Source organism: Ranitomeya imitator, chromosome 2 (genome assembly GCF_032444005.1).
Source record: "Ranitomeya imitator isolate aRanImi1 chromosome 2, aRanImi1.pri, whole genome shotgun sequence".
Lineage (NCBI taxonomy): Eukaryota > Metazoa > Chordata > Amphibia > Anura > Dendrobatidae > Ranitomeya > Ranitomeya imitator.
Window position 1 is genome coordinate 636706361 of NC_091283.1, and position 27879 is coordinate 636734239.

Sequence of the window (27879 nt, forward strand, 5' to 3'; positions counted from 1 at the left end):
CTCGAGGCTTTTGAGTTCATCTACAGCTGTTCTTTGAACAGATGTAAGATTATCACTTAGTTCTCTTTTTTTGTAATCTGTTCAAATTCCTTTGTTACCAGTTTTAAAAACATTTAAATATTGGGGTATAAATTTAAATGGAGAAATTTTGGGGGGACCGGAGGAAATTTTTTTTTTACCTACACTGGTGGTCTCTTCTTGCTCATCACCCAAATCTTCCAATATTAAAATGGCCTGCAATTCTTTCTCAGTCCAATTTTCTCCTACATTAGATTTTTTATGAAGTTTTTTCAACACCAGCTTGGGTGCGAATAACTGCAGGTCTTTTATAGCTAAAAAAGAATCAAAGGGGGAGACTGGTGAAAATGAGAGGCCTAAGCTCAAAACCTCCAACTGAGGTTGTGAAAATTCAATCTCTGAAAGATTGATCACCTGAAGTTTAGACGTTGAAGGGGACTCGGTACGTTTATCTCGTTTCCTGGTAGCATCTCCTTTTTTCTGTTGTTATTTTTCCGCAAACTGTACATCCGTTTAGTTGTTTCGTAGTCTCCTTACCTTGCTAACAAGGATGAAAAAGAGGATCTGGAGGAATTAGATTCACCCTTTTAAGAGGCTTGCCATCTATAGATGGTACAGCTTTTAAAGTCATGAAGATCCATCTGGAACTTCTGCGCCTGTTTCTTTTACTTCTTTTTTTTTTAAATTTAATATCGCTTTATTTAAAGCTTCTACCTCCACTGCAGATAAATTCTTCAATAGTTTTTGACGCGCATTCTCTATATCTGAATCTAGTTTGTTAAGGTTTTTTTTTTTGTTATTTCCAATAAGAAGTTCCATCAGGGATTTGGAGCATGTGGTACATGCATCCTCCCACCTAGTCCTAAACGTGCTGTCCTCGACCAGAAAAGATGGCATAATGAGCACCCGTAATCCTCTAGGAATCAATCCCTTGGCTAGGTAGGTTTCTAAAAGGCTATGTTCCACCATGTGCGTGTTCTTCTTTTTAATAGATATTTCATAGAATTACTCAATTGTTTTTTTTCCCACTTTCTGTTGAACCTTGTTGCCTAGTGTTCCCACTGAAATCCGTGTCTATACAAGTTAGCCATGTTTTATCTCTTGCTTTAATATCCATCCTGGCAGACAAAAAATGTAAAGAGTACAGGAAATAATATAATACACCAAAAAAATAACCTAGATAGATGGCACTTCCAAAACTGGAGAAACCAAAAAGAAAAAGGAAGCAAAATGCCATAAAAATTGATAAATTAAAAATGAATAAAAACATGATAAAGCGGGGATAAAGATGCAAAAATAAGCTGCTTAAAAAAAGGAATACACCAATAGTAGACCAAATGTAGGTAAAGGAGTCACCCTTAATGCTTAACTCAGTTTGGGCTCCAAAAAAGTTTATAAAAAAAGGTAGTTATAAAGAACTTCAACAAGAAATGTGTAAAAGCCTATAGACTATAATAATTCATTGACAAAGCCTCTAAAAAAGATGAAAAATCAACATTCACATTAGATATCCAAATAACCCTCCACAATGCTTAGTGAGGGCTGCCTGCTGGGCCTCTAACAATTGTAAGGGCCACCTGAAGGCCCTGAAAAAATTCTGACTTTCAGAGTCCCTCCTTCATAATTTAAATAGGATGTATGTGATCATGTCTCACACACCACATGAATAGATAAGGTAGTAAAATGCTAAAATTACATTTCCTGTCCAATGTTTTTTTCACCATTAAAAGCAATGTAAATTTGCAAAACCACTACGTGTGAACGTAGTCCAAGGTATGGATGAGTATTTTTTTTTCTCTTATTTATGTTGCCGTAAATACAAGTCATTATCCTGGAAAAAAATGTTTCTTAACATTTTTTCCAATCAAATTCATTTTAGCTGCAGTTTTGCATATTTTATTATCACTCTGAAAAAATGGAGTAATACTCTGACAACATGGTTCACAGCAGCGACCTGGGATTCAGAGATGCTGCCAGGGGTCTTCCCAATCCTGTTCCCATGCCACTTCAGTGCTGTTTCCATTATTTTCAGCATTTTTTTAGACCCCCCCCCCCCCTCCAGACCTCGGAATGGGGGGGATGATCGAGTTTCCCATTGACTTCCATTATACTAATTTCTTGGGTCGAGCACCTGAGTATTATAATTTTAGTGCTTGCTCATCACTAGTTATGTACTCCAAACTGGTACCAAGAGAAGCTTCAACTCAACCCACAAAAAAACAAGCCCTCACTCAGGTCCATCATCTTGGAGTCGAAATATATGGAATTTCCACATTACAGATAGGACAAAGGCTCTGGAAAGCAACATAACTTTCACCCAAATAAAATCTGTGCTCCCAATGGCCTAATCCATGTGGAACTAAATTGTACCTAAGCTGTAGTTAGCTTCTCCAATGTTTGTCATTACTGTTGCAGGGAGAGGTCACATAGCAGTTGGCATGATGCGAGTCTACAGAAGCACAAGCTTGGCACAACATATTGGGCACTAAAATGGGATATTTGCAATTCTCACTCTGCAGCACCAATTGCATGCCGGTTTCTGGAAAATACCTGTGCGGTCATAATTGTTACAACCGTAACTGAGAGGAGTGTAATTTCCAAAATGTCTTCACTTGCAGTGGGTTTCCGCTGTTTTGGCATCCTCGAGGCTGCTCAAATGTTACATGGCACCTTCAAAGCATTTTGGCAAAAATTGCGTTTCAAAAGTCAAGTAGCCCTACTTTTCTTTCCGAGCCCTACGGTTTGCCCAAACAGTAGTTTCTGACTACATATAAGGCATGGCATATGCAGGAGAAATTTTGCTGTTACCCTTGTGAAAATGAAAATATGAGGCTATGGTAACATTTTAGTAAAAGAAAAATATAATTTTTCATGTTTTAATCCATTTTGTGCTAATTCGTGAAGTACTTGAAGGGTTAACAAATGTTTGAATGTGGTTTCAAATACCTTGAAAGGTGCCATTTTTAAAATGTGGTCTTATTAGTGGGTTCTCTGAAATCTAGGCCCCTCAGAGTCACTTCAGAACTGAAGTGGTTCATTCTAAAAGAAAAAAGGTTTGTACGTCTTATTGAAAAATTGCTGCTGAATGTTTGAACGTTTTAACATGCTAAAAAGGGATTTCAGGAATGTTGCTGATATAAATTAGACATGTAGCAAATGTCAGTAGCTATATTTAACATTTATTCTGTCCTGGCAGTTTTGAAGATATACAAAATTTACAATTTCCCAGGCGCAGTGCACGCCTGAGAAACAGAAACCGAATTACATTTTTAAAAAGGTCTTTCCAGGCTTTTAGTATAAATCATTTTATTGGTCACAGCAATAAAGATTAAAGGTAAAGATTACAAACTGGTAAATCTGTGCAATGGTAGGCGGTAATTACAAGTCGAACAAGAAGAGCATTGTTGTAACAATTAAATCTTATACTTTAACTGTCTGGTTAATAATGCTATTGGCTGACCCGAGAATATGAGATAATAATAATAGAAAACATCCGGGATAGCTGGTAACCGTTGATATGTTCTTTTGTATTCATTTAAAATACTATATATATATAATCAAACTGGATATGGGGAAGACAAACATAGAAAGTCAGAAAAGGGGAAAGGAAGAAGGACAAGAAGAAGGGAGGAATGGAAGAGGGTGGGGGAAATTCGGGGAAGGAGTGTGGCTGCCTCCGTATCCTAGCGGACAGAACACACGTCAAGAAACGGCCCGGATGTACACGAGAACAAGCTATACAATGTGTCGGGTTCTGGAAACCCAGAGATCCAGTTCAGGAGTTTCCCTAAAAGCGATCCAGGGGGCCCAAATGTTGTAGGTTTTTTCTGCGTTACCTGGTGACTGGTTTATCAGCTGCTCCATTCTATAGATGTTATTAAGTTCTGCCACAAATTCTGTACGGGAAGGAAATTTTTCTTGTTTCCAAAACCGAGGAATTAGATTTCTGACTGCAGTAAGAAAGTGTCTAAGGATACCCTTCTTGAACCTAGATATTGACAAGTCGCATAGAGACAACAATGCTATACTTGGTGAAGGTTGGATCTGTATGATAGACAGCTTGTTATGAAGTTCAAAAACAGCCAACCACAAATCCTTTATGGGGGGGCAGTCCCACCAGATATGCATGTAAGAGCCTATCTCCTTTAGACATCTCCAGCAGGTGTCAGGGGTCGTGGGGAACACCGCATGCACCATGGAGGGGCATCTGTACCATCTTGCTAGAATCTTATAGCTCCTCTCCTGTGATACCGCGCATAATGACGATCTAGATGAGAAGAGAAGAATTTTTCCCCTATCTTCAGATCACAAGGACCTTCCCAGATCGTCCTCCCACTTCGAGAAAAACAATGGCCAACCCTGCAGTGGAGCCCTCCCCTCTTGGAAGATTTTATACAGCAGCGAGACAGTATGATCCGGGGGATTTGCTGATATACAAAGCTTCTCAAAGGGAGTTAGCGGTCTGCTGATATTGGCTTGTTTAGAGATTGAGTGGATATAACTTTTTAGTTGTTCATAGAAGAACCAATCAACAGAGTGTGATTCCTCCTCTGGGAATAATTCCCGAAGGGTCTTCATACCAGTTTCTTTTAAGTAGTCATGGATGATGGGATTGGAATCTTTTCTCTTATGTAGAAATGTCTCTCTATTCAGCCCCGCCGGAAAAGCAGAATTGTCATAAATTGGAATTAAGGGGCCCGGGAGAGTTGTGATCTGAAGGTCTTTGTTTCGGTTTTTAATAAGAAGCAGTATGTTTCGTGTGAGGAAGGGTATGTAAGTGCCTGGTCCTGGCCCCCTGTCTCCTGTCCAAAGAACAACTCGGGAGTCGCATCCGTTAAGATCGTTTTCTAGGTTTACCCATTTTTTGTTGTTTTTACTGTGATAAAGGTCTAGAATACAAGTTCCCATTGATGCGTAGCTATAAATTGCGAGATCCGGGAGACCCAATCCACCCGTCAGTTTAGATCTACTTAATGTTGTATATGAAATACGCGCCCGGTTATGAGACCAAATAAAACGAGTAATCATTTGTTTGAGGCGGGAAAAGAAAGAAGCTGGTAGGTATAGGGGGATTGTTTGGAAAAAATACAAGAGGCGAGGCAGGAGGTCCATCTGAACTGCGTTGATCCTACCCAGCCAGGACAATTGGAGCCTGTGCCATTTCTCTAAATCTGAGTTTGTTTTCTGTAGGGTTGGTGCTAGGTTGGTTTCGAACAACTTAGATGTTTTGCTTGTAATTTTAATACCTAAATAAGTAAGGGAATCAAAGCACCATTTAAATGGGAAGGTCTTCCTAAGATGATTTACCAAAGGGAGTTGGAGTGAAATGTTTAGGATTTCGGATTTATGGGAATTTATTTTGAAGTTGCTTAGAAATCCGAATTTATGTAGCTCCGAAATGATGTTTGGTAGACTCGTAGAGGGGGCCGTAATATATAACAGGATGTCATCTGCAAAAAGCGCTAGCTTATGTTCTTCGGAACGAAGTTTTATACCAGTGATTGATGGGTTGTTTCTCAAGGCCACAGCTAAATGCTCCATTGTTAGAATATATAAGAGGGGAGAGAGAGGGCACCCCTGTCTTGTACCATTCCTGATCGGGAACATTTCCGATAGTGTGCCATTTACCTTGACCTGAGCACTAGGGGAAGAATACAGGGCGGAGATCCTACGCAGCATGTTCTCTTTTAGGCCAATTTCCTCTAGAGTCTGAGAAATAAATTCCCAATGGACCCGGTCAAAGGCCTTTTCAGCGTCAATTGACATGATACACAGGGGGTCCCCCTCTCTGCCCGCTCTGTCAATTAGAGAGATGGTTCGGATTGTATTATCCCTTGCCTCTCGCCCTGGGACGAAGCCCACCTGATCCTGGTTTATTAATTTCGGTAAAAGGGTACATAGTCTATTGGCTAACATTTTTGCATATATTTTAATGTCTAGGTGTATTAAGGAAATCGGACGGTAATTGTCGCAAGTAGAAGGATCCTTGCCCGGCTTAGGGAGAACTGTTATGTGAGCGATGAGTGCCTGTGTAGGGAACGAGCCCCCAAGAGAGACATAATTACATGCCTTCAGGAATATTGGGCTAAGCAGTGAGTTGAATGACTTGTAAAAGCCTGCTGAGTACCCATCAGGGCCCGGGCTCTTGCCCTGTTTCAGGGCGCTGATGGTTTCAGACACCTCCTCCACTGAGAATTCCTTTTCAAGATCAAGTAGATCACCTTCAGGCAGAGTGGGTAGTTTATGTTCCTGTAAATATGATTTGATTTTATTACGGAGAGAATGTAATGGAGCCTCTTTATAGTGTCCTGCTATGTTATATAGAGATTTGTAGTATTCGCTGAAGTTGGAGAGAATATCTCTGGTATTAAAAACTTTCTTCCCCTCTTTGTTTTTAATAAAAGGGATGTAAGTGTTGGGATTGCGTTGATTGAGAGCTCTGGCCAAGAGTCTACCACTTTTATTGCCGAGCTGGTAGAAGCGGCTCTTAAGTCTTTCTCTGAGGCATTTGGATTTTTGGTCTATTATAGATAGCAGTTTTTGTCTGGCCGAGGAGAGCCTAGCAAATGTGCTAGCCTCAAGATCTCGTTTGTGTTTGTTTTCTAATTGGTGTATTTGTTCTGTTAAGCTAAGTATTTCCGCCGCTCTTTCTTTTTTTAGCCTAGCGCCATGAGAAATGAGGACGCCTCTTATTACACTTTTCAACGCCTCCCATTTTACAGTGGGGGACGTGGTGTCTTCCTCGTGGTCAGTCAGGAAATCTGTGATTGTTTGATCAATCTTGGATTTACATATGGGATGTTGTAACAGATTTTCATTCAAGCGCCAAGAGAAACCTGGTCTTGAGGCAGAATGAAGTGAGATTGTTAAGTAAATAGGAGCATGATCTGACCACAGTATCGACCCCACATCCGCCTTTACCTGCATGTCAAGCAACCTATGAGAAACAAAAAAGTAATCTATTCTACTGTAGGTGTTATGTATTTTTGAGAAGAAGCTATAGTCCTTGGTTGTTGGATTAAGAACCCTCCAGACATCTACCAGTCTCATGCTGCGCAGCTGGGATCTTATTTTTTTAATAGAAGATGCAGGATATGAAGACTTACCCGAAGAGACATCCACCGCAGGGTTCATAGGAATATTAAAGTCGCCCCCAAGTATCACAGGAGAGGAACCGGCAAACTCCTCAAGGCGTCTTTTGCATTCGGCTCCAAACTTCTGTTGCCCTTGGTTTGGAAAATAAACGTTAGCGATTACAAGTTTATGAGCTGCCCATGTGATGAGTAGGAAGATATATCTGCCATTTTTGTCAATTTGTGAATCTAAGATCTCAGGCACAAAGGATTTGTGGAAGGCTATTGAGACACCTTTTGACTTTGAAAATGGATTTGGGCAGTGATACCATTTAGGGTAATTTTTCGTAATACAGTGTGGCACCACACCAGTTTTGAAATGTGTCTCTTGGAGCAGTAATACAGATACCCCCTGTTTGTGACTATCAAATAGGACCTGTCTTCTTTTTTCCGGTATGTTTAGCCCCTTAACGTTGAAGGAGCAAAATTTAATTTCATCCATTATCAAATACCTTTACGTCATTCCGTAATACCATGCGCCCCATCCGCCAGAACACGCGACAGCCAGGGGTAGTAGGGAAGAAACAATAGGAAGGAAGGGAAAAAGGCGGGGTAGAGAAGAAATAATAGAACATGGAAAGTATAAAAGAAGGTGCGTTGGGATTGACGCACCGGGTCATACATTACATCTGTGTAGTTAGGGCAAAAGAATGGAGGAGAGGTCTCCTCCCCTCCATTCACCCGCGCACCTTAGGTGAGTAAGGGAAGCCAAGGGAAACACTGACCCCCCCAGCCCCCCCGAACCTGGTAGGTCCCATAAACGAGAACTTATAAACACATAACGTTTGGTTAAACATGGTAATAGTCCCTGCACCGGCGAAATGTCCCGCATGCCATCAGCGAATACAAAAAAAAAAGGGGGGGGGGGAAGAGGGAGGGGAGGGAGGGAAGGGGTGGGAATTTAGGGGGGAGGGAAGAAGGACAAATTCACCGATGACAGGCAGGACACCACGTGCCCAGGTGCTTAAAAAATAGAATCAAACCTCCAAGGCGAGCCCATGGTAAGACAGGCCGCCCCACCAGGAGACTCATCTGTTTAACAATAAGTGTTCATGAGACTACTCAACTGCAGTAGAGTATCTAAATGCATTGCAGCAATGAATAAAAACTACTTGGAACTAAGAAGAGATTGAAACAAGAAAAGAGAAAAAAAAAAAACTTCATGGAGGCTCTGAGGAGCCTTCGGTAGTATGGCGATTCTTGGAACGGGGAACCTTGAGCCACTTTGGAGGAGCATCTGGGAGTGTCGGAGCCAGAGGCCAATCCGGAAGATTTATTAATGGAAGTTCAAACGTGCCCAGGAAGTTAGCCAGGTCCCCAATCCGGCGGAAATATGCGCTTTTGCCACCTTTGGATGCTGATAGTTGGAATGGGAACCCCCACCTGTATGGGATGTCTCTTTCCTTGAGAACCTCCAGCAAGGGCTTCAGAGCTTTGCGCAAAAATAGAGTGCGCCTGGATAGATCTGATAGGAGTAGGATTGGCTGACCTTCAAACTGGAGGGATCCCTTTTTCCTAGAAGCCATCATGATGGCCTCCTTAACTCTGAAGTAATGTACCCTACAGATGACGTCTCTGGGGCGTGACTCAGACGTGGGTTTAGGACCAAGGGATCTATGAATCCTATCGAACTCGATGGTGTTGTCCTCGTGGTCGCCGAGAATGTCCAGAAATATTCTCTGGACTGTACGATCTAGGTCCTGAGGACTGACAGATTCTGGTAGGCCACGTATACGGATATTGTTACGCCTATTGCGATTTTCCAGGTCCTCAAGACCAGATGACATTTCCTCCAATTTCATGGTGTGGTCCATTAAGATTTCTCTGTGGGCCTGAAGTTCCTGTGAGATATTCTCCTGGGTCTTTTCCACATCTTCTATACGCGATGTGAATTCTGTCTGCAAATTATGTATCTCCTTTTTGTACGAGTTCTCAAGCCTACACGCAAAACTGGAAGAGCTTTAATGTATTTACTCAATTCAGCTATATTCATGTCCTCCGGCATGTCTTCATCTCCGCCACTGTTGTCTGCTGATTTTTTAGGGGAGATATGTGCGGTCTGTGGCTCTTTTGAGGAGGAACTATTTTTATGCGGTGTTTGCGACATTGCTGATCTGGTGTTCCTTGTTTGGAGTGGCTGGTTTAAGAACCGTTCCATGTCCTCAATAGGAGGCTCCTTGTGTAAGCTTATGGGTTGCCCAGAAGTCTTCTTAGTTTTACCCATATATGTCTGCTGCTATTAATCGCCTGTGGTAGAGTTCAGGGGAACATGGGGGTGCAGCGATCACCGCATCAGGCAGAGCCCCCCATTAGCAAGCCCCCTCCGAGGTGCATTTAATTATAATCTTTAAATTAGTGGGGCATATACAATGTCCTGAGCCAGAAAAAGGGAACCTCTAGATGTGATAAACAGTTCCAACACTAGGTGTCACCAGAGGTCTAAGTTTGTAAATTATAAGCTTGTTAGGTAGAGTGCTGAGGCTCTGCTTTCTGATGTAATGTAGATAAGGCACGATGACAGCCCAGTAAGGGGCTATGGTAGAGTGACTGCTCTGCTTCTACAGCAAGGATGGGAGTGCCTGCCCTGATATGGTGCTTCTCTATGAGGTGCTCCGTCCCCAAGATGGCGTCTATCCCTCCAGTGGCGGGAAAACAGTCGGCACCGACGGAGCAAAGGCGCACTCGCGGCAATCTCACCGATGGAGCCCCAGGGGATCAAAGGATGAGACCGTCTCTCCCTCAACACCTCCGTGGCTCGGCGGGGGGTCTGCAGACTCCTCACTGCCGCCGCTCTCCTCACCACGTGCTGCCTGCCTGCAGGGGTTCCGGGTAAGCACGCCTGCGATGCTCTCTCCGTGGGTGTCGCGGGGAATACAGGGGCGGGATGGTCTCCCCTTCACTACCCCCTTAGCTTGGTGGGGGATCCGCGGGCTTTATGCTGCCGCCGCTCTCCTCTCCATGCGCCGCCTGCCTGCAGGGGATCCGGGTGTGCACGCTCGCGGTGCTCTCTGCGGGTGCCGCGGGGAATACAGGGGCGGGAGGGTCTCCTCTTCACTACCCCCTTAGCTCAGCGGGGGTCCGCAAGCTTCTTGCTGCCGCCGCTCACCTTGTCACACGCCGCCTGCCGGGCCTCCCTGTGCCGGTAGCTGTGCCTGAGAAGTCTTCTTTGTGCCGGCCTATGCTCGATGCGCTGTGCTGCAGAGCCTCTCTGTGCCTACGGATCCGGTATAACTTCTCCGGGGCACAGTTGGGGGTCTCCCTTAATCCAGGCTCGCTGCTAGGGAATTTCGGGTGGTCTGTGATGGTTTAAGACCTTTTATCTCCTATTTACTGGAGGAGCTCTCCACCATGCGTCCTTCTTCTCCGGCTGCTAGACACGCCCCCCGTCTTTCCAGGCTTTTATTTCTGAAGAGACGGTAAAGTGTATATTTGTGTGTGCTTGTTGTACATGTTTGTACGTATGATTTCTTGTATATGTTCTTAGATTTTGTTCTAGATCGCAGCATTAGATGGTGTTCTACTTTTGTGCATGAATTTGACTTTGGATACAGAATAACCTGCCTGGGATCCCACTTTAGTACTTAGTGTCAGCCTCCTCGTGGCAGCAGCATACACCCACAGTTTGTGTCCCCCAATGAATGGCTGGGAGAAAACGATTTTACGGTTGTTATTTTTCCATAAATTGTACATCCATTTGGTTGTTTCGTTGTTTCCTTCCCTTAATGACAATGATGAAAAAGAGGATGATCTGGTGGTATTAGTTTCAACCTTTTAAGTGGATTGTCATCTATAGATGGTACCGCTTTTAAAGTCATGAAGATCCCTCTGGAACTTCTGCGCCTATGTTTCTTTTACTTCTTTTTCCCAGACTTGAAATTTAATATCAATCTTTTTATTTAAAGCTTCTACCTCCACTGCAGATAAATTCTCCAATAGTTTTTGATGCGTATTCTCTATATCTCAATCTAGTTTGTCATGTCTTTTTTTTAGTTATTTACAACAAAAAGTTCCATAAGGGATTTGGAGAATGTGGTACATGCATCCTCCCACCTAGACCTAAACATGCTCTCCTCGACCGGAAAGGATGGCATAATGCGCACTTGTAATCCTCTACGAATCAATCTTTTGGCTAGGTCGTTTTCTAAAGAGGCTTTATTCCACCATGTGCGTGTTCTTTTTTTTAATAGATATTTCATAGAATTACTCAATTCTGTTTTTTGCCTACTTTGCCCACCAAAAAAGAATAACCTAGATAGATGGCACTTCCAAAAAGAAACAGCAAAATGCCAAAAAATACACATTTTATTGAAACATATTGATAAATTAAAAATTAATAAAACATGATAAAGTGGGGACAAAGATGCAAAAATAAGCCGCTTACAAAAAGGAATACACCAATAATAGACCAAATGTAGGTAAAAGAGTCACCATTAATGCTTAACTCAGTTTGGGCTCCAAAAAAAGGCTTATATAAAAGGTAGTTAAAGAACTTCAACAAGAAATGTGTAAAAGCCTATGGACGATAATAATTCATTGACAAAGCCCCAAAAAAGGTGAAAAATCAACATACACATTAGATATCCAAAAGAATTGGTATACAAAAAATGGAGGTAACAGATTACACAAATGCCTAAAAAGAGGCTCCCTATAAAAAAGGATGCACTAATTAATGTCCATATAAGCTATATAAATATAATAGACGAGTCACCTTCAAGTATAATATGGAAACAGAACCATTTGAAAAAAAAAGCAATATATAATCTCCATTAGTGCAACTGTATGATGTAGTCAATAGAAAGGCCCATATTAAATGCACAGGAAGTAATAGTAGAACAAGAAGTCAATAAGACATAGTGTTTAAAGAGCAGGAAGGGTTAATTGTGACGGCATGACAGACCCCGACGCACGTTTTGGTGGCAGTGACTTGTCTGAGGAGCGTCCGGTGGCAGGACCTGCGCGACATCACCGCAGACCAACATCATGTGATGCTGGGCCACTCCCCCATTCGACGCATCATAACAGGGGCCGAACAGGGGCCGGACAGGCAGCAACCGAGACGCATCTCGAGGGTGACGCCAAGCAGGAAGCAGTGAGGAGCGCACCCGACCGTGCAAATACACTGAAGACTTAGCCACAAACTCACAAAGGTGAGTCCATGGTTAGGAAAGCAAACAAAAAAGGTGTGAACTGGGAGAAGGGAAAACACATTGTCAGTGAACCAAAACTACAAGGGGAACCATCTGATGTGTATTAACATGACATCTGAATCAAATAAGTTAATTATTAAAATGGCTGTGTATACAATGCAGTTTAAAGTGACAATGTGCATAATGAAAAGTGAATAAAGGGAATTGGATTGAAAATGGTGCAATAATGGCTGATAAGTATAATTACAAATAGATTTAAAAAATAATATAAGCAGGCGTCAAAAATGGCTAATAAATCCTCTATAAAGGTATATATAAAAACGAAGTGCATTACAAAAAGTGATATGAATTGGCCAATTTATGTGCTAAACGCTCTCATTTTTTCATATTTCTAGTGCAGAAATGCAGTTCAATTTTCATGTTTGAATGTTTTAGCGCCGCAGTGTGCCGCCTTATTTATTTGACAATAACTAGGCTAATGTGTTCCAACCATAAAGAAGAGAAAATCCGCACCGCTGCTGCACTTACACCCCTTATAGATTTCCACAGTTCATAATGCTGTTACTCCCTTGTCTCAAAAAATGGGCCTTCTGGTGTGCACCATCCATGAATAAAAAAATAAAAAATATATATCCACAATAGAAGAGAAATTGGTGTGCACTCACCGGTCCCATAAAAATAGTTTTCTTTATTTGGAAAAAAACAGCAAAACACGGCAGAGGTTCTTACCTGCCTAGGCCTCCAAACAGGATGCAGTGGACCCATGTGGTTAAAATAGAAACAACATAGGTGCAGCATAACCGATGAGGCAGCCACTCACCAGCTACCAAACTAATGGAGGGGGTGGCTGCTTGGCACATTGCTGCACATAAAAACTTGTATGTGGCGCTGTTCACACAATGGAGATGCACAGCATCCAGGCTGAATATAAACTAATACCTCACATAATTTTTTATGTGTTTTTTGCACTTTTTTTCGGGGTGCAGTTGGGCCCATTTTCTGCTTGTAAACTGTGGTGTCTGTGCACATGGGGAGCATTTGGATAGGACTGGGCAGGTCCGCCTGATCTAATAGAAGGGTGTCACTACTAGGCCTGCCTGGATGCTGTGCATCTCCATTGTGTGAACAGCGCCACATACAAGTTTTTATGTGCAGCAATGTGCCAAGCAGCCACCCCCTCCATTAGTTTGGTAGCTGGTGAGTGGCTGCCTCATCGGTTATGCTGCACCTGTGTTGTTTCTATTTTAACCACATGGGTCCACTGCATCCTGTTAGGGCATTTGTTTGGAGGCCTAGGCAGGTAAGAACCTCTGCCGTGTTTTGCTGTTTTTTTCTAATTTTTGCAGGATCTCTGAATCCTCTTTTTGTGCTTTTCCTTTATTTGGACATATGCGCGGTTACAGACAGAGAAATGACATGCTGGATAAAGGACGACAGCTGGATAAAGGACGACAGCTGTTTCGCGCTAGTGCGCTTCTACAGGTCCCAATGACTGAAGGAAATGGGGGGAGTTGGATTTATACTCAATCCGACACCAATACCCTCCCCCTTTACCTCCATCATCAGTGCAATAACACACCTACTTACAAAACGTGAAACTTTCTATAACAAACATATACTGAATTGTTTAAAAACATGTGATGTCTGAACAGTTACCATAAGCAATAGAAACACAAAAGAACACAAAAAAAAAAAAGTAACAAGGAATAATTAGCAAAGGGGAATTTTTCTACAACCCTTGCTTCTGGGGAATCTTATAGAAAGACTGACATGTCTATTCTTTCATTCAGGCCAAGTGGCCCTGTTGCGCATGTGCGCAGTATCCATCTTGCTTATCGTCTCAGGAGTAGCTGATTCAGATTCCCTCCTTGCTGTGGTGGATTCACCCTTTTAATGCCTGCAAAGTGAAGTGTTACCTGCATGATATTGCCTTACGTGATTTATCAGGCGAGGAACTCCCTTCCCTGTTCGTATCGAATTGAAGTATTCCCTTATTTGCACGAACAGGGGGCGAATGGTTTTGCCTATGTAGTAAAAACCACAAGGGCAAAAAATGACGTATACCACGTATGTTGTTTTACAAGAGATTAATTCCCGAACTACATGATTGATGGACCCAATTTTTAAAGTATTACCTATCAGGTGATAGGAACAAAAATTGCAATGCCCACACTTAAAATTCCCTTTTGGGATACTTCTATCTAACCAGCTTGTGTGGTCATTGCTGACACGATTACGCACTATCAAATCTTTTATATTTTTGCCATGCCGACTAGCAAACAATGGGCCTTTCTTAAATCTCTCAATTAGATCACTATCTTTCCCCAAAATATGCCAGTTTTTCCTAATTATAGATCTAATATATGTGTCCATAGGACCATACTAAACACAAACTGTTTTTCTTCGTTTGTTTTTTTATCTGTTTTTTTGGGGGGAAAATCTTCTTTTTCTGCCCTTGCTAGAGCCGCATTCAGTAAGGGACGTGGATAACCCCAATTTTCAAAACGTTTATAAAGCTCCTGTGATTGTTTTAAAAAACCACTCTCGCTGCTAACTCTTTTTACTCTCAAAAATTGGCTGTATGGTATAGCCTGCTTTGTGTAATGTGGATGAGCGCTATTATAGTGGAGGACCGTGCTAGAGGAAGTGGGTTTTCGAAAAACCTCAGTATACAGTATGCCTTCTTGTATTTCCAATCTCACATCTAAGAATTCTAATTTTTGACCACCATATTGAGGTAAATTTCATGTTCATCTTATTAGTTCTCCCCAAAAAATCTACAAATTGTGTAAAGCCATCTTGTGTACCGTCCCATATTACCAGGACATCCTCCACAAATCTTATGAACAATTTGATACGTTTTTAAAAAGGATTAGTTATTGAGTAAACAAATTTTTTTTCCAAAAGCGCCAAAAAGAGGTTTGCCAGGGTACACGCGACTGGCGTACCTATGGCAGTACCCTCGCATTGTGTGTACCATTGGTCATCAAATTTAAAGGCATTGTGTTTCAGGACAAATGTCAGGCCATCGCAAATGAAATCAATAGTGTTACTATCTGTTGGTGTATTTGATAGAAGTTCTCTTATTGCTGTTACCCCTAGATCCTGCGGGATCCTTGTATATAGGCTTTCCACGTCTATTGACGCTAGACTGAAATTATCTTGCCAAGTGAAACCTTTAATTATACGTAAAAAATCATTCGTGTCCTTGACATATGACGGAATGTAAGAGTGGTCGTAATAACCAATCTAAGTATCGGGATATGGGCTCCGTTAAGGAACCTATCCCTGACACAACTCCCAGAAATTGTCAAAGACATGTTGCTTCAATTTGGTCTGTAATCACCCCAAAATTCTATTTTTTCATCCAGATTCTCTTGAGAAATTTAACTTTTGAACCAGAACACATTGACATAAGGGAGGTACTCCCACATTCTCTTATGTAATTTATCTCATATCCCAGGATGTGTTTGACAACCTATTGTATAACTCACATTTCTGCCAGTTTATTTTAATGCTTTATTTCCTTTGATCTTGTACTATAAAAGAACACCCTAACCCTCCCATTAAACAGAGACTATTTGGAAAGACAACAAGCAGTTGCTTCATCGCTTGGGTACCTAAGACAGAGAACACCTGAGTAGGTTATAAATCCCTCCACTAACAACGAAGATACCCCCACTTTCAAATATCTGGCCTGTATCTTTTTTCCAGCAAATGGGTGTCAATAACTAGGCTAAGATACAGCAAAAAAAATAAAATGGAGCCCTGAAATGGCACAATTTTGAGCACACCGATATGCGACCCGTGTGGCGGCCAAAACCCAGTGTAAAATATCTGCCCTGCAGTTAACTTCTCTTTTTTTCACCACACTGATCTCAATAAATTGTATGACACACTCCAACAAAATTTTACAGTTGCACAGAAATGGCAGGATCAGATGTGATCGCTGTGACGGCCAAACCCGTTTAAAATAGCTGAATTTTCACGCTGTACTATGTTAAGGATCTGGCTGTATTCTGCAGTGTCAACAAGCTAGGGCTACTTTCACACTAGCGTCGTACGAAGCAATGCGTCGTTTTGCAGAAAAACGCATCCTGTAAAGTTGTTTGCAGGATGCGTTTTTTCTCCATAGGCTTGTATTAGCGACGCATTGCCACACGTCGCAACCGGTTGCGACGTGGTGTGGCGGACCGTCGGCACCAAAAAACGTTGCTTGTAACGTTTTTTGGTGCGTTATGTTTGCACACCACATCGTCGGCGTAGAGGCCAATTTTGTGTTCCTGACTTCCCACCATTACCCCCCTAATGTCAGGGCATTGCCTCACCGCAGCCGCCAGGGGCTCCATGACTAAAGCAAAGATGATGGGGGAGAGGGGGCAACCCTGCCGGGTCCCATTTGAAATAGAAAATATACGGGATTTAAAGCTGGCTGAGCGAACTGAGGCACAAGGATTGGAATACAAAGCCATAATAGCTGAAAAAATCTGGCCAGTAAGACCAAATTTGTGCAAAGTAGATGCTATATAACCCCAGTGCACCCGATCGAACGCCTTTTCCGCGTCGAGAGACAGGAACACACTGGGGAGGCTCCCCCTCTCCACCACATCGAGCAGGTCGATCAAGCGTCTCGTACCATCTCTAGTTTGCAGGATGGTACCTACCCGGGACAAACCCAACCTGGTCTGAGTGAACCAAGGATGGGAGCACCGACAATAACCTATTGGCCCAGACCTTAGCATATATCTTTACATCACAATTTAGAAGGGCGATGGGACGAAAATTGCCAGGAGAGGTCATAGGTTTCCCAGGTTTAGGAAGTGTCGAAATACAAGCCTCCAAACCCTCTCTCTCAATAGTACCCATAGAGCGCCAGTAGTTAAATAAACGAATGAGAAAAGGAGAGAGGATAGTGAGAAAATGAGAGTAGTATGAGAAGGAAAAGCCATCCGGACCCGGGGCAGAGCGTTTTTTGGCCTCTTTGATTATTTGGGAGATTTCAATTGCTTCTATAGGGTCGTTAAGGAGCGACAACTGCTCCGGATTAACAGTAGGGAGATTCGCTTTATTCAAAAAAGCGTTAATTGAGTCCTGAGAAGGTTGAGGAGTATTTACGTCAGAATCTAGGTTATATAATGAGGAGTAGTATGAGGCAAATTCTTCAGTGATATGGATTGGGTTATAAATCCGAGAACCATCCGACTTAAGAAGATAAGCAATTTTGGTTTGGGCTTCTTTTTTTTTAACGCGTTTAGCTAGTAAGGCGCCTGCCCTGTCACCCATGGAGTAGAATTTGGCTTTCGATTTCCTGAGCGAATTTTCTGCTCTATGGAGGAGGAGCTGGCGAAGGCGCAGGCGTGCATCAGAAAGATTGGAAAATAATTGAAGGGAGGGGCAGGCTTTGTGGCAAGACTCCTGCCGGGCCACTTCGGCCAAGGCAGATTGAAGGCTTAGGTTATACTTGCGTTTCGCTGTCGCAGCCATCTTAATGAAAAGGCCACGAGCCACTGCCTTGTGAGCGAACCAGAGGGAGTCCTCACGCACATCCGCCGAGTCATTAAAGGCAAAGAATTCCTGCAAAGAGTTTTCAATTAGTGTAGAGTTTGCTTGCTCAGAGAGAAGGTGGTCATTAAGGCGCCAGTGTGAAGGTCTGATTGCAAGAGGGTCTTCTAGGGAGACTGACACAGGAGCATGATCAGACCAAGTAATATTCCCTATATTTGCAGATATGCAGTGGGGAAGGGCGACGTCATCTACTAAGATATAATCAATTCTACTCTAAGAACCGTGACGAGGGGACCAAAATGTGTAGTCTCTCTCATTACAATGGAGATATCTCCAAAAATCGTGTAAATTGTAGGAGCTAATCAGCTGGGCCGCATCACCCCTAGCCACAGCAGCCGACAAACAGTCCAGATTCTTGGATACTGGAATGTTAAAGTCTCCAGCAACTAATTTATGACCATGCTGATAATTACCTAAGATTTGAAATAAATTATTTAGAAATTTAACCTGACCAAAATTTGGGCCATACACAGAGGCAATGGTGTAAGGGGTATTATTGATTAAACATAAAATTATAATGTATCTGCCCGCGGGGTCGGCTGTAGAGCTAATTAGCTGGAAAGAGTTAGCCTTGCTAAAAAAAATTGCCACCCCAGCCTTTTTGATCTTCCCATTCGCAAAAAATTGGTGGGGGTATAGATTCGAATACATTTTTATATTATCCCGTTCTAGTAAATGAGTCTCCTGTAAACATATAATATCGTGTTTGGATTTAGCGAGCTGACGCCAGACAATCGATCTCTTACCGGGGGAGTTAAGGCCGTTAACATTAATAGAATATAAAGAAACACTCATTGTAAAATGTTATACAATTTGCGGAAGAAGATATGCAAACCCATTACCCACAAAAAAAGCACAAACATGTCGTGGGATACCTCGCAAACTCAATCTGCAACGAGGAAGGGGGAAGAGGGAAAGGAGGGGGGAGAGGGAAAGGAGGGGGGAGAGGGAAAGGAGGGGGGAGAGGGAAAGGAGGGGGGAGAGGGAAAGGAGGGGGGAGAGGGAGGGAAGGGGGGGGAGAGGGAAAGGAGGGGGGAGAGGGAGGGAAGGGGGGGGAGAGGGAAAGGAGGGGGGAGAGGGAGGGAAGGGGGGGGAGAGGGAGGGAAGGGGGGGAAGGGAAAAACAAACATACAAAATCCAAACATTTAAACAAGGGAACATCCAGGGAAATCCTGAGTCCGAGGTGAAAATAGAAAACAGTTCACCAATGGGGCAATATGCTGAGGGGAGTCCTGCCAGGAACCAGCCTCAGCAAAAAAATCAGCAAGCAAAAAAAAGAAGAGAGAAGAAAAAAAGAGAAATAGAACTGAGCGGGAAAAAGGAAAAAATAAATTCTTCCAGCCAGGAAATGGACAATAGAGACACTTCAGGCGACCTTCCAGTCAGGGGTAATACGGCGCCTCCGGGGACCAGATCCTCCAGGTTTGGTGGAAGCAGAGGCAGGCGTGGGCGCAGGAGGGTCAAAACCCCATTGGGACAGGGTCTTGGCTGCTTGCGACGGGGATAGGCACGTGGTAAACGAACCGTCTTTACGAATGCAAAACTTGGTGGGGAAACCCCAGCGGTATAATATACCCTTTTCCCTCAGGATTGAGGTGTATGGTGCAAAAGCCCTGCGGAGGGCTAGAGTTCCTGGAGACAGATCAGGGAAAACTGCAATGGTAGCAAATCGTTCAGGTAGCGACGGTTTCAATCTTAGTGCTTGCAGAAATTCCTCCTTCATAACAAAAAAATGGATGCGAGCTAGTACATCTCTGGGTACCGCAGGGTCAAGGCCTGAGGGTTTAGGGATCCGATGAATACGGTCGATCACAACGTCATCTTTGGAATAAAGTGGGAGAACAGATATGACAAAGTCTTGTAGAAAGGCTCTGAGATCACCAGCCCCAATTGATTCAGCAATGCCTCTTAGTTTCACATTATTTCTCCTGGATCTGTCTTCCAAATCCAGGGTTTTAGCATGAGTTTTGGTAACAAGCAGCTGCAGGTTATCATGAGCTTCCCACAAATCATGGTGAGAAGCTACCAGTTCAGACATTTCATTTTCAAGATGATCCGTGCGGCCTCCCAGCTCCTCCACCTCCCCCCTGAGCTCTGCCATCATGGAACGCATATCCTCCTGCAGGGAGGTACGGAGGTCACCAAGCATGTCCTTAAGCAGCGCTGCTGTAACTGGAGCCTCTGAGAGATCAGCCGCTGCTGTGCTTGAGGCAGAAGACTGAGAGCCTCGGCGTGCAGCTCTGGAGGATCTTGGAGAAAGCGGCGCCATCTTGGACCTCTGAGGCTGCTGAGGGGTGGCTGCAAAGAAGTCCACAATGCACCTGGAAGGGTCCCCTGCGCCGGCTTTAGATTTCCCCATACACTCACCGAACGGTAAGGAGCAGGAGTGGGGCGTTCTGGAGGAGAAAGCGCCGTCTGTGCGCTGCTGTGTGCCGCTTTATGAGTCCTGGGAACGGAGCTCCCGCACTATGCGACCTGCACCATCAGAAGTCAGGCCACGCCCCCCAGGTTTTGATTTTTTTACATTCAAACAAACTAATTCAAATTAATTAGTTTTCATGTGTAATGACCATACGTACAGTGGGTAAAATATGTATTTTTATGTGTTGCAGATTTTCCTCTTTCCACACCTACAAAGAATGGAGTGATCTGTAGTAATTTTCATATTAGCTTCACTTCTAATGTGAGAAATAGAATTAAAAAAATCGAGAAACTACCATTGTAAGATTTGTAAATAATTATTTAGCATTTTATTGGATTAAATAAGTATTTGATACAATAGAAAAATATAAATTAATATTTGGTACAGAAACCTTTTTTTGCAATTGCAGATGTATTATGTACTTCTTGACCAAGTTAGCTCCCAAGGCAGCAGGGATTTTGAACCACTTCGCCATACAGATCTTTCAGGTTTCCTGGCTGTTACAGGGAAACATTGAGTTGCAGCTCTCTCAAAATATTTTCTATTGGGTTCAGGTCTGGAGACTGGCTAGGCCACTCCAGGATATTCAAATGCTTCTTACGGAGCTACTCCTTAGTTGCCAGGGTGGTGTGTTTCGGGTCTTTGTCATGCTGGAAGATCCAGCCACGACCCACCTTCAATGATCTTGCTAAGGGAAGGAGCTTGCTGGCCAAAAGCGTGGGACATATGACACCAACCATCCTCCCTTCAATACGATGCATTTGTCCTGTCCCCTTTGCAGAAAAGCACCCCCAAAAGCATGATGCTTCCCCCACCATGCATCATTGTGGGGATGGTGTTATTACAGTTAATAGCCCTCTGTGTCTGTACTGTTACATACTTAGGCAGTTAACTGGTTCATGCAGCTTTACATGAACACCCGAGCCATACACTATGGCTGGTCCGAATAACTATAGCATTTGTTACCATCCACCTCTCGTGTCTCCCCTTTTCCTCATAGTTTGTAAGCTTGCGAGCAGGGCCCTCATTCCTCCTGGTATCTGTTTTGAACTGTATTCCTGTTATGCTGTAATGTCTATTGTCTGTGCAAGTCCCCTCTATAATTTGTAAAGCGCTGCGGAATATGTTGGCGCTATATAAATAAAAAAAATTATTATTATTGTTACAGTTGTGTTCATCCTCCTTCCCCCAAACATGGAGAGTGGAGTTAATACCAAAAAGGTCTATTTTGGTCTCATCTGACCACATGACCTTCTTCCATGCCTCCTTTGGATCTTCCAAATGGTCATTGATAAACAACCCACGGGCCTGGACATGTACTGGCATCAGCAGGGGGGCACTGCGTGCCCTGCAGGATTTTAAGCCATGACAGCGTACTGTGTAACTAATGGTAATCTTTGACAAAGTGGTCCCACTTCTCTTCAGGTCATTAACCAGATCTTCTTGTGTAGTTCTTGGCTAATTCCTGACCTTCCTCTGAATAATCCTTACCCACAAAGCGAAATCTTACATGGAGCCCCAGACCAGGAATTATTGAGTCATTATAGTGTTTCTTCCATTTTCTAATAATTGAGCCAACAGTTGTTGCTATCTCACCTGCTTGCCTATTGTACTGCAGCCCATCCCAGCTTTGTGCAGATCTACAATTTTGTCCCTGGTGTCTTTAGACAGCTGTCTAACAAATGGTGGAGAGGTGGGAGTGTGATTGATTGAGCATGTGGACAGGTGTCTTTTATACAGGTAATGAGTTCAAAAAGGTGCAATTAATAAAGGTAGTGAGTGCAGAGTAGAAGGGCTTCTTAAAGGAAAACTAACAGGTCTGTGAGAGTCAGAATTCCTGCCCATTGGTAGGGATGAAATACTTATTTTATGCATTAAAATGCAAATTAATTATTTTAAATCTTTTTCACAATCCCCCTTGCTAACCAAACTGTGTCTGCACCCATACCTCTCAACCCCCCTCTCAACCTCTTGTAACCACCGATTGACCAAACCGCTGCACGGCCAGCTCTACCCTCACCTACTGTATCCTCACCCATCCCTTGTAGATTGTGAGCCCTCGCGGGCAGGGTCCTCTCTCCTCCTGTACCAGTTGTGACTTGTATTTTTCAAGATTATTGTACTTGTTTTATTATGTATACCCCTCCTCACATGTAAAGCGCCATGGAATAAATGGCGCTATAATAATAAATAATAATAATAATAATAATAATAATAATAACCCCCATACTGTGTCTGCATCCATAACATACATATTTTGTCCACACACGCATCATCTCTATTACAATTAAACTTTGGTGTCTTCATCTCCTCCGGAACATTTACTACTAATGCTGTTATGATCCGGTTCAGGTTGGAGTCAGAATTACTGCAACCCCTAGGGGGAGCAGAGGAAGGTAACATAGAGGATTGCGGGAGTTGGTGTACAGGAGAAGCGATACGCTAGTAGAGGATAAGGAGGGTAGCGTAGTCAGATGGAAGCCAGAGGTCGGTACACAGAAGTGATACGTTAGCAAAGAAGCAGGAGGTTAGCGTAGTCAGATGGCAGCCAGAGGTCGGTACACAGGAGAAGCGATTATTTTAGAAGAGGAGCAGGTGGTTAGCATAGTCAGATGGCAGCCATAGGTCGGTACACAGGAGAAGCGATACGTTAACAGAGGAGCAGGCGGTTAGCTTAGTCAGATGGCAGCTAGGGGTCAGTACACAGGAAACAGCAGTATTCATATAAGGAGCAGCAGGAGGGGAAAAAGCTTGACTGGAGGCTAGGGGCACAATAATCTCACAATGCATGACTCATAAGGCCAGGTTTATATAGGGCGTGTAATTATCAATCAGTGGGCCAATTAGGAGAGCACAGGGTGGAGCTGATCAGAAACATTAGTCACTGGTATCTGGGTTTATCAAGGATTTGTCCAGTGAGGCTACTTTCACACTAGCGTCGTTCGACGCACGTCACAATGCGTCGTTTTGGAGAAAAAACTGCAAAGTTGCCCGCAGAATGCGCTTTTTCTCCATAGACTTGCATTAGCGACGCATTGCCACACTTTCGCAGTCCGTCGGGACAAATAAAGTTGCATGCAACGTTTTTTTGTCCGTCGGTTCCGCTTTTTCAAACCGCACATGCGCGGCCGGAACTCCGCCCCCTCCTCCCCGGACCTTACAATGGGGCAGCAGATGCGTTGAAAAACTGCATCCGCTGCCCCGTTGTGATTTTATTTCACAGTATGCGTCGGTGCGTCGTACCGACGCTAGTAATAGATCAGGAGGCAGGGCTGATGGCTGGTGGACAGTAGTTACTGGGTTTGATCCCTGAGAAACGCTGTATGGGGGTGCTGGAAAGTGATCAGATCATCTGGCAATCAGAACTTAAATTTTACTCGTGTCTTACAGTCATGATGTCCAAAACTTGTTTGGACCAGGCTGGATTAACCTGAATTTGATGTGTGGAATTACTGTGTATGTAATGGTGCTGTGAGATCAGTGGCCCAACATCATTTAACCCTTTAAAAAGATCAGTTACTTATCCAAATCTGTGAAAAATTGGCTGTTTGCCCACTTTGATGTCATTTCTGATGCCCAATATCTGTGTATTTTTATAGTGAGATCAGTGACCCCAAGTAATTTAACCCCTTAACCGCTTTACCCCCAAGGGTGGTTTGCACGTTAATGACCGGGCCAATTTTTACAATTCTGACCACTGTTCCTTTATGAGGTTATAACTCTGGAACGCTTAAACGGAGCCCAGTGATTATGACACTGTTTTCTCGTGACATATTGTACTTCATGATAGTGGTAAAACATTTTTGATAGTACCTGTGTTTATTTGTGAAAAAAACAAAAATTTCGAGAAAATTTTGAAAATTTCGCAATTTTCCAACTTTGAATTTTTATGCAATTACATCACAGAGATATGTCACACAAAATACTTAATAAGTAACATTTCCCACATGTCTACTTTACATCAGCACAATTTTGGAACCAAATTTTTTTTTTGTTAGGGAGTTATAAGGGTTAAAAGTTGACGAGCAATTTCTCATTTTTACAACACCATTTTTTTTTAGGGACCACATCTCATTTGAAGTCATTTTGAGGGGCCTATATATGATAGAAAATACCCAAGTGTAACACCATTCTAAAAACTGCACCCCTCAAGGTGCTCAAAACCATATACAAGAAGTTTATTAACCCTTCTGGCGCTTCACAGGAATTTTTGGAATATTTAAATAAAAATGAACATATAACTTTTTTTCACAAAAAATTTACTTCAGCTCCAATTTGTTTTATTTTACCAAGGGTAACAGGAGAAAATGGACCCCAAAAGTTGTTTTACAATTTGTCCTGAGTACACCGATACCCCATATGTGGGGGTAAACCACTGTTTGGGCGCATGACAGAGCTCGGAAGCGAAGGAGCGCCATTTGACTTTTCAATGCAAAATTGACTGGAATCGAGATGGGACACCATGTTGCGTTTGGAGAGCCCCTGATGTGCCTAAACATTGAAACCCCCCATAAGTGACACCATTTTGGAAAGTAGACCCCCTAAGGAACTTATCTAGAGGTGTGGTGAGCACTTCGACCCACCAAGTGCTTCACAGAAGTTTATAATGCATAACCGTAAAAATAAAAAATCATACATTTTCACAAAAATTATCTTTTCACCCCTAATTTTTTATTTTCCCAAGGGTAAGAGAAGAAATTGGACCCCAAAAGTTGTTGTACAATTTGTCCTGAGTACGCCGATACCCCATATGTGGGGGTGAACCACTGTTTGGGCGCATGGGAGAGCTCGGAAGGGAAGGAACGCCATTTGACTTTTCAATGCAAAATTGACTGGAATCGAGATGGGACACCATGTTGCATTTGGAGAGCCCCTGATGTGTCTAAACATTGAAACCCCCCACAAGTGACACCATTTTGGAAAGTAGACCCCCTAAGGAACTTATCTAGATGTGTGGTGAGCACTTTGACCCACCAAGTGCTTCACAGAAGTTTATAATGCAGAAACGTAAAAATAAAAAATCATTTTTTCACAAAAATTATCTTTTCGCCCCCAATTTTTTATTTTCCCATGGGTAAGAGAAGAAATTGGACCCCAAAAGTTGTTGTACAATTTGTCCTGAGTACGCTGATACCCCATATGTGGGGGTAAACCACTGTGGGCGCATGGGAGAGCTCGGAAGGGAAAGAGCGCCGTTTGACTTTTCAATGCAAAATTGACAGGAATTGAGAAGGGACGCTATGTTGCGTTTGGAGAGCCACTGATGTGCCTAAACATTGAAACCCCCCACAAGTGACACCATATTGGAAAGTAGACCACCTAAGGAACTTATCTAGAGGTGTGGTGAGCACTTTGACCCACCAATTGCTTCACAGAAGTTTATAATGCTGAACCGTAAAAATAAAAAAAATCATATTTTTTCACAAAAATTATCTTTTCACCCCTAATTTTTTATTTTCCCAAGGGTAAGAGAAGAAATTGGACCCCAATAGTTGTTGTACAATTTGTCCTGAGTACGCTGATACCCCATATGTGGAGGTAAACCACTGTTTGGGCGCATGGGAGAGCTCGGAAAGGAAGTAGCATATTTTGACTTTTCAATGCAAAGTTGACAGGAATTGAGATGGGACGCCATGTTGCGTTTGGAGAGCCACCGATGTGTTTAAACATTGAAACCCCCCACAAGTGACACCATTTTGGTTTATAATGCAGAGCCGTAAAAATAAAACAAAAATTTTTCCCACAAAAATTATTTTTTTAGCCCCCAGTTTTGTATTTTCCCGAGGGTAACAGGAGAAATTGGACCCCAAAATTTGTTGTCCAATTTGCCCTGAGTGCGGTGATACACCATATGTGGGGGGAACCATTGTTTGGACGCATGGAGGGCTCGGAAGGGAAGGAGCGCCATTTGGAATGCAGACTTAGATGGAATGGTCTGCAGGTGTCACATTGCGTTTGCAGAACCCCTAATGTACCTAAACAGTAGAAACCCCCCACAAGTGACACCATTTTGGAAACTAGACCCCCTAAGGAACTCATCGAGATGTGTTGTGAGAGCTTTGAACCCCCAAGTGTTTCACTACAGTTTGTAACGCAGAGCCGTGAAAAAAAAAAAAAAACTTTCCCCCAAAAATTATTTTTTAGCCCCCAGTTTTGTATTTTCCCGAGGGTAAGAGGAGAAATTAGACCCCAAAAGTTGTTGTCCAATTTGTCCTGAGTACGCTGATACCCCATATGTAAGGGAAAAAACCATCGTTTGGGCGCATGGGAGGGCTCGGAAGGGAAGGAGCGCCATTTGGAATGCAGACTTAGATGGAATGGTCTGCAGGCGTCACATTGCGTTTGCAGAGCCCCTAATATACCTAAACAGTAGAAACCTCCCACAAGTGACCCCATATTGGAAACTAGACCCCCCCAAGGAACTTATCTAGATGTGTTGTGAGAACTTTGAAGCCCCAAGTGTTTCACTACAGTTTATAACGCAGAGCCGTGAAAATAAAAAATCTTTTTTTTTCCCACAAAAATTATTTTTTAGCCCCTAGTTTTTGTATTTTCCCAAGGGTAACAGGAGAAATTGGACCCCAAAAGTTGTTGTCCTATTTGTCCTGAGTACGCTGATACCCCATATGTTAGGGTAAACCCGTTTGGGCACACGGGAGAGCTCGGAAGGGAAGGAGCACTGTTTTACTTTTTCAACGCAGAATTGGCTGGAATTGAGATCGGACGCCATGTCGCGTTTGGAGAGCCCCTGATGTGCCTAAACAGTGGAAACCCCCCAATTATAACTGAAACCCTAATCCAAACACACCCCTAACCCTAATCCCAACAGTAACCCTAACCACACCTCTAACCCTGACACACCCCTAACCCTAATCCCAATCCTATTCCCAACTGTAAATGTAATCTAAACCCTAACCGTAACTTTAGCCCAAACCCTAACTTTAGCCCCAACCCTAACTGTAGCCTTAACCCTAGCCCTAATGGGAAAATGGAAATAAATACATTTTTTTAATTTTTCCCTAACTAAGGGGGTGATGAAGAGGGGTTTGATTTACTTTTATAGCGGGGTTTTTAGCGGATTTTTATGATTCGCAGCCGTCACACACTGAAAGACGCTTTTTATTGCAAAAAATATTTTTTTCGTTACCACATTTTGAGAGCTATAATTTTTCCATATTTTGGTCCATAGAGTCATGTGAGGTCTTGTTTTTTGCGGGACGAGTTGACGTTTTTATTGGTAGCATTTTCGGGCACGTGACTTTTTTGATCGCTTTTTATTCCAATTTTTGTGGGGCAGAATGACCAAAAACCAGCTAATCATGAATTTCTTTTGGGGGAGGCGTTTATACCGTTCCGCGTTTGGTAAAATTGATAAAGCAGTTTTATTCTTCGGCTCAGTACGATTACAGCGACACCTCATTTATATCATTTTTTTATGTTTTGGCGCTTTTATACGATAAAAACTATTTTATAGAAAAAATAATTATTTTTGCATCGCTTTATTCTCAGGACTATAACTTTATTTTTTTGCTGATGATGCTGTATGGCGGCTCGTTTTTTGCGGGACAAGATGACGTTTTCAGCGGTACCATGG

General features: G+C 42.9%; 1 protein-coding gene across 2 annotated transcripts in view; it reads left to right on the forward strand.

Moving 5' to 3' along the window:
• LOC138665321 (centromere protein Q-like) overlaps positions 1–27879 on the forward strand; it is a 149046-nt gene that overhangs the window by 35916 nt on the left and 85251 nt on the right. The window contains exon 1 of one of the 2 annotated variants that reach the window (XM_069752690.1): positions 20164–20236. The exons of the other annotated variant lie outside the window; for it this stretch is intronic. Within the exon in view, the coding sequence (XP_069608791.1) occupies positions 20179–20236 (58 nt within the window). The 5' untranslated portion in view covers positions 20164–20178. Of the gene's footprint in view, positions 1–20163; positions 20237–27879 lie in introns of those variants that run through there. 2 annotated transcript variants of the gene reach the window in all.